The sequence below is a fragment of the Echiichthys vipera genome (genome assembly GCF_963691815.1).
Source record: "Echiichthys vipera genome assembly, chromosome: 13".
NCBI classification, from domain to species: domain Eukaryota; kingdom Metazoa; phylum Chordata; class Actinopteri; order Perciformes; family Trachinidae; genus Echiichthys; species Echiichthys vipera.
The window spans coordinates 23,646,203-23,654,201 of NC_139838.1; the positions used below are offsets into that span (position 1 = coordinate 23,646,203).

At 42.6% G+C, this 7,999-nt stretch overlaps 1 protein-coding gene across 1 annotated transcript; it reads left to right on the forward strand.

The window, feature by feature from the left end:
- Positions 1 to 668: 668 nt before the first annotated feature.
- Positions 669 to 3,814, forward strand: edn1 (endothelin 1). Its single transcript, XM_083925977.1, has 5 exons — positions 669 to 895; positions 1,179 to 1,329; positions 1,578 to 1,727; positions 2,188 to 2,295; positions 2,881 to 3,814. Exons 1-5 carry the CDS (start codon positions 835 to 837, stop codon positions 3,017 to 3,019), a joined length of 609 nt encoding a protein of 202 aa, XP_083782103.1. The 5' UTR covers positions 669 to 834; the 3' UTR covers positions 3,020 to 3,814.
- Positions 3,815 to 7,999: the final 4,185 nt, after the last annotated feature.

Here is a 7,999-nt window from a genome sequence, read left to right on the forward strand (position 1 = left end):
TCAAGGACTTCGATATCCCAGGATGAATTCAAGACTATTGTTAATCTTACAGTAAATTACTCATTTTCTAATTGTCTCTGTTGGTTTAGGTTTTTCCTTATTGTCCAGAGTTTTTCCAGTATTGTTTTAGGCCTGTCTGTATGGTTTTGTTATCCTTGCATAAGTTTACAACCTCAATGGGATTTGTTAAATACTTTCATTGTGTTTAAATGATGTGACTAAACTGTTGTAATACTGCAATTCTCACTGTGATTAATAACGTTTTCCATCTGCCTTTCTAACTGAGTAGCCTAACATTTATTTCAATTATATATGAATACTTTCTACATGATATAAAATAATTTCCACGAGCATAACTCCGCAGTGCGCACCATTATTCTGACCCTGTAGCTTGACTGCCACCTGCTGACGGAGAAGCGCATCTCACCTCACAGAGTCCAAGATTAAGCTCAAATCGCCTTTAATCAGCCGGCGTCTCCCCCATCGAGTCCCGCACGGCTGCTTATCAGCGGCCGACTCCTAACAAACATCATTGTTTGGGCACAAGCCAAAGGACACAACTGTAGGCTCACAGCGCAGCGGGAGGAGGGAGGGAGGGAGGGAGGGGGGGGGGAGCACTTGTATAAAGTCAAAGGGCTGCACATCTGGGGCAACATTGACAGAGAGACTCCAGCCTGATGCGTCTGCGCTCCTGCGTTCATCTCTGAGGACGAGCACCGAAACACTTTGGGGTTTTTTTTATGCGAAGGAGTGATACACTGGATGCTTATTTTTCCACTTCTGCAGGATTATTCATTTTCTTGAGCAGTAGATTTTTCTTTAAAGCCTGGAGAGATGGATATGTACATGTTGATCTCCGTGCTGTCAGTAATGTACTCATCGATCCTGTGCACAGGTAACTTTTGCGTGATTTTTCTCCAACAGCCAAACTGATTTAAACCATTAACCTGTGCATGAACACTAGTATGCCTACGTTTCGGGTGCACAATATGAGTAATATCTGCATTAGTTTAATGCATTAATAGTTCAAATGTGATGCGTGTCTCTGCAAAGTAGCAGAGCAAACTCTTGCTGCAGTTATGCTGATAACAGGCCGTTTGCGTTATGCATCCTCCTGACATAATGTGACTTGTTGATAGCTGATATGCAGTGTTTTAATAACTGTGATTTCATTACAGTGCTGTCAGCGCCGGCCGCAGAGACTCCCACCGCCTCCACAGACGCACAGCGGCGCCATGTGCGGAACAAACGCTGCTCCTGCGCCACTTTCATGGACAAGGAGTGCGTCTACTTCTGCCACCTCGACATCATATGGGTCAACACACCTGAGTAAGTCCCATTCACAGAGGAAATGATGAAACTAGAGAAGGAGACTCATTAGAAATAACATATTTGGCAAAAGTGTGGCACACAGTAACATTAAGGTAACGATTCAGAGGAACTGGACGCTTTCTGTTAACGTCCCCGTAACTGAAAACAAATGCTACAGTTTGCCTGCTTTGTCAGAATTGACACATTTTTCTTTAAGTTGTTTGTTTCAGGTGATTAATTTGAATTGTGTCACTTTTCCGTTTCAGGCGCGTGGTCTCTTATGGTATGGGCGACGCTCCCAGAACGAGGCGCGCGGTCGCGGACTCCATGGCAACCGGCAGCGGACCTCGGTGCCAGTGTTTGCGCCAAAACGACAACTCGTGCAGAAACTTCTGCAGGCTGGACAACCACCTTAGGTATGTCACTTACATTTAAGCACAGACAATAACTGGGAAAACATTAATCTTCCTTTTATTTAATCTATTTTTTATTGCCTCTTGTCTTTTTTTTCCTCATCATCTGTTGATTACATTTTTATTAATTATTTGTACTATTCCTTTAAATTGTCCTATTGTTCATCTTGTCTTTGTGATGTGTTTATATGTATATTTGTATGGATTCTCTTGCTCTCAAAGCACTTTGCTCACTTTTTTGTTTTTAAAGTTGCTAAAAATAAGTTTTAAGTTATTATTATTATTATTATATTTAGGCTACTGTCAGTGATACTGTCAGGAGGCGCCTGATTCTCTCACTTTTGTGCTTGTTTCCACCACATGTGAGAACAAGATTTGTGTCTCAAATGCAGCTTGAATGTGTGGAAACTTAACTGTGGGATGAAAACATGAAATGTGACCGTGTGTTTTTCTGCGCTCACAGTTATGAAACATCACCAGACACCGTGGTGATCCGCTCTGCCGAGGGCGATGGTTGTGTCGGGGCGCAGTGCAAACACGAGCTGGCAGCCGACACGGGCAAGATTAAGAGGTAAGACAACCCGCTCGCACAGAAGGAGGCTGAATACCTTAAAGTGTATTTGCAAAATAAATGGACGTGGTAATTATACCCTTACAGAACACAGGTCTTTTGTAGGGCAGAGCACACAGAGTACATACTGTAATTTTTGCATGGTGAGGGACAAAAACCGTCAGCATGTGGAATTTCTAAATAAACCCTCAAGCAATTGGAATTCCCTATATATCACGATGACTGAGCGCCATAATGATTTCTATAAAAACCTCTAAGATTGTGTGGAATTCAACATCACATCACTTTCCGTCACATAGCCACGCCACAGCTGCACTCGTGTACCGTCATGTTTCAAACTTCAAATACCTCTCGAAGTCAGTGGCGCCATACGCGTCCTGCACTTTCTGACACATTAATAATTGGAATAATAAACTTCAATCTGATCTAACCACTAAACAGTGTGTTCTGCATGACACTCGGCTGTTGTGAGTGTGAGTGAGTGACAGCTAAAGTCCACGCCAGCTATTAGGTTTACCTTTTTTTTGTGTAACCATGGGAGATGAGGTTTCGGATATCTAATTGTTTTTCTGTCTTTGTGTACAGGATGAGGAACAGCAACAAAAAACGGGTGTCCCCTCTGGCGATCAGGGCTGCTTTGAAAACCCGCCTGCTGCTGGAGAAATGGAGGGTGAGACAGCGCCACAGGGCGAGAGCGTGGGAGGGCGAGAGCGCGGCCTCCTAAAGACGACGGATAGACTTCAGCACCTTGTCATTCAGAGGGGGAAAGGCTTTCACAAGCCTTTCTCTGAAGCCAGTGGGAAGACAAACGGAGAGCCCCAACAGAGGTCGTACTCCGCGTTGGCTCCGTGGCTGCGGTGTCAGAGCTGAGCCCATTTACAGCTTGGTTGCACTTCATGAGACAGACGAACGAGGTCAGAGACAATGCTGGAAGTTCAGGTGGAAGGAGATAAGCTGAACAGAGAGAGGACTTGGCCTCGGTCTGCGAAACCAAGGACAGTGATTGATCTCGCAGGTGCCACGGTCAGACACTTCGGACTCAAGAAAGAAACAACCAGATAGCATTTCAACTTGACATTACTGGAAGGATTGAACACGAATCCCTCTGTCACAGAAAATAAAAACCACTGCCGTATACAGATGAAGGCAGTTCTGTTTATTATATTTCAAAATGCCATAATACAACTGCAAAGACAGACTGTTATGCCTGCATAGACGGGATCACGTGCCTTGCGTCGTTGATACTTTTTCACTGACTGAAACTATTTACTGCATTTTACGTAACAGGCCTGTGCGTCAGGTCACCGTAGCTATGCAGTAAAGTAGCTGCTGGGAGTTTATCTGTTCTTTCTCTTTGCGGATGTTATCACGGATTTCATTGAATTTGTCATAATTTAATATTTCTATTCACCAAATATAAGTATCTGTTGTATTTATTTATTCTTTCTACACGTTGTAATTTGATGGCCATATTGGTCCGTCACATGTTTGGTTGGGTCTGTCATTTCTGTGAAATGTTTTGTCACCATGGTGCCAAATTTTGGCCAAAACTTAAATAAATCTGTGCACACTTATTTAAAAAACAACAACTCATCAAGTCATTCATAATTATTGTTTTATATGCTGTGTTCTACGTGCAATGAATTACGTCTTTGAAGCTTAAATGGATCACTTACCCGAGAAAACCATCTTAAAGTGAGGATGACTCATCTGAGACTGAGGTCTTTAAATCAGAGGTGTAAGTAAAGCAGGACACGACTGATATGGGATATTTGGGACTGATACTGATTTTAGAGGGAATACTTCACAGATAACTGATATAGTGGCCAATAATGTGAATTTTTGAGACCTTTTCTATGTGAATTGTGCAAATATGACGCCGCAAATGCACTTAGAAGGCTGCATTCCTAAACCAAACACTTTATTAAAGAGAATTTAATACAACAATTGTCAACCAATTGTAGAAATGAACTCAGAATTTATAACAATGAAACAGATAAAGCTAATTACTGTAGGTTCAGAATCGCTGACCGCGCTCTGCTGGACAAACTACGTAGCCACACCATTTCTAAACCACCCAAAGCATCTTTTTCTGCTTTACATGTTCTGTAAAAATGAGTTTCCATATGGGTGCATATCAAACCACATACGCTCCGATACCGATGTCTCTCTGAGTACCTGCCAATGTATCAGTCTGGCTCTAGACAAAGGCCGTCTGGGTAAAGCGTTAGAGGGTTTTAAGTTGGTAAATAAGACACAAAAAGCAAAAGAGAAACAGGTGAGACAAAGTGAGAGAGATGGGGATAAAAAGAGAGAGACAGATTAGACGTGTTAACAAGAAAGTGTTGATGTGGACGAGGCAAAGCGCAATAAAACCACACCAACGCTGCCCTTTCATCTCGGTGCCAAACCAGAGTATACACTGCAATTTCTAAATCAGCTGAAAGTGGATTTAAGGTTTCTTTCAGCGGCTTAGATTTCAAAGACACATCCAGCTTGTTTGTTTCCAGCTCTGTAATCGCCCCCTTTGTTTTAAAATACGTCTCGATATCTTCCGCCTTCCAACCTGAGCTTTTCCAACTTTTGCTCACAAGTGACCCAGTGAACTCCCAACAAAGTCGCTTTTATGTTCATCTCTTAACTACCTTTCCCGGCCTCCACGCTCACCTCTGACCACTATTGCAGATAAAGGCCATCTGCTGTCCCTTAATAACCCTTTACAACTCCTTCTCCACGTGGTATTCGCATCTGTTTGTGTCATTACAGCAAACCACACCACCTGGCATTTGCACGGATATCTTTAACTCCATCTCGGTTAATTAATCAACTTTATTTAATTTCAGTAAATCACTCATCAGGCTGATTTGGCTGCTGTCAAAAAAGGAAACATCCAGGGCGCTCTGAGGCTAAAAAGTCCTCGCCGCAGTGGCCCCGGTTCAACTCTGACCTGTGGCCCTTTGCTGCATGTCATCCCCTCTCTCTCCTCAATTTCCTGTCACACTTCAGCTGTTCTAACTAATAAAAAGCCCAAAAAATAATCTTAAAAGAAAGGAAGCATCCCGCTTTACCAAAATGCCAACTCTGCAGGAGCTAAGAGAAGTGCATTTTTGAGCTCAAGCATTAATCCTTCAATTTATGTGAAATGTTAAGATCACCACACAACATGGACTTCACTGGGCAGCAAAACTGGGTCCCCCAAAAATCCCTTTAAGACTCCCCCAGTAAGCATGGATTAGAAAATAAAACTTAAACAATTAAAGCTCTTAAAGCCGTTATTAAAGCCGTGTGAATCAGTGACTCAGATTCGTCCCTCTGTATCTCAGCTGTAAATATGTCATACAAGTTTTTCTTGGGTTCAGTTCAAACACTGGTGCGCCTAAAACTCGCTCCCATCACTCATCGCAGAGCTGCTTGATCTGGCAGCGGGGAACAATCCAATGCAAATTGGTTGAAACGTCTTATCTATCCAGCCCATTTAGCAAACAAATCCTCGGTGCCTCTGGCTTATTGAAAGAAACTCTGTTGTGTCCTCTTGCGTGCAGAGGCCAATCATAATAATACTGATGTCATATTTTCCGTACAAGATCCTACTTTGCAAAACAATTTTTAAGACTCGTGTGCTGCAGGAGACAGTCGGGTCTGCAGAGGCGGTCTGAGGACAATACAGAGAGAAAGTGATGCGCAAGAACTGTGTTCAGCGGGATTTGATCTCACGACAGGTACAGTGGATAATCTGCAGCCAAACAAACCTCCTGTTCATGAAAGGAGCTCTCTTGGGAATGTAGAGGAAATGTTATGAGGTCGAGAATAAACCAGCATAATGCTTGAGGTTGTTTGTCCGTAGCTTGTTACATAACTAAAACTGAACAATAATAATGATGGTTTCCCATTCAGCAGATTTCTTTAAAGGTTTTTGAATTTGATGCATGATGTAAATGTGCAGTCTCTGTTCCTATATATGACAATGAAAGGTAATTATATTATTTATTACTATTATTTATGTTATCCAAGCATTCATTACTGTCAAGCACACAAGGAAATAGCGTGTAGTATAAGAGCGCTTGTAGGGAGGAGGTTTTGGGTGGTGGATGGGTCCGAAGACACAGAACTTTGGGGGACAGGGAGGACTGGTGTTCATGTCCTGGAGGTCCTAACCTTCCTGTAATCCTAACAAAATGATTGTAATGGTCATTTCTCCTAAGTTCAGGTACCCTTAACACACAGGTGTTTGCAGTGATCTCCTACACAGACGCAGTTATCAGGTTGTAAAGTATATAGTGTGGGTTGTTGATGTAGAGATGCATGCACCAGATTCTGTAACTTCTCTGTGACTGGTCCGTGTAGGACATCACTGCAAACACCTGTGTGTTAATGGCAACTGGACATTGGGACTAAACTTGGGAGAAATCGCCATTACAACTAAGTGAGAACAATTCAGCTCCGACCTGTGCTTCCCCTTCCTGTCACCTGTGCCCCTGTTCATACCACCCTGTGCTCCCAATGACCGCCACCATCTGTCCAAAAATAATAGTACATTAAAGACCAGACTAAATAATAAAATGCTAACCGTGAACATAAAATCGCTCTTACAGTCATTTTGGTGCCCAAACTTAACATGCATACAGCGGTTAACCATTTCACAGCATTAAATAGATCATATTTCATAAGATATACACATTTTTGTGCATAACTTTTCATAAGATATCATACAAACATGTTGATGAGAATACATTGAAAGGTGACAGCATTTTTTGGACCAGAAGCATCCACATGCTTTACTTTCTAGAACCTTAAATTATCCAGAAGTACTCATTATGTAGCAGAATGGTCTGTGCTATTGTTATATTATATTGGAATATTGTTACAGAAGCAGCATTTTAGTCTTTCAGTAACTACTTGGAGCTATTTTACATACTGTGATCGCTCTGAAATGTATGGGTGTAGAAGTATAAAGTAGCATTAAATGGGAATATTAAAGTTAACTAATGTCATTTAGTTACTTTCCACCACTGACATTATCATTCTACCACACTCCTATTGGAAATCCATATCACTACAGCCCTCTTCACACACTGACCCCACAGTTTATCACATCACCTTTATCAAAATGACTGCTGCATGTTTGCTTCTGTGACTTGGCTCTTTCACTACTTATCTGCAAAATCATTACACGCCCTTTACGTCACGAGCCAGCCGTGACTTTATTAAGCTTTCCGTTCTGCAGGAGCATTGCTCTAAAAGGAGATGCCTTCATGTACCTGCACACTGAACAGGTTAACAGCACGCAGACGGGTCCGGGACCAAACACAATGGCACTTAGACTCTGAACTATGCAGCTCTATGCGAGGAATTCCCCTGAGACATTAGGTTTTGGCATAACTCGTTAGTCTATTGAATAGAGTGAGCGCTAACATAATACCCCATTACACAGCAAGGAATCTCCTCGACTTAACAGGAATTCTCGAGCTCAGGAGCCGAACAATAGGACTGTGTGCGAGGAACGTCGGGGCGGGGCAGGCCTCCGTTTCTGACGTCTGATCAACGCCCAACTCTACCTTCACACGCCCTGTTTTCCAACCAGCACTCCCAGATGAGCCAAAGCATCTCACGAAACCCTTTTTGCAGCCCGACCAGAGGGGATTCATTACTGTGCCAGGCTCAAAGTCAAACTCAGGATTTGTCTGAAAAAGGTCACCGGGAGTCA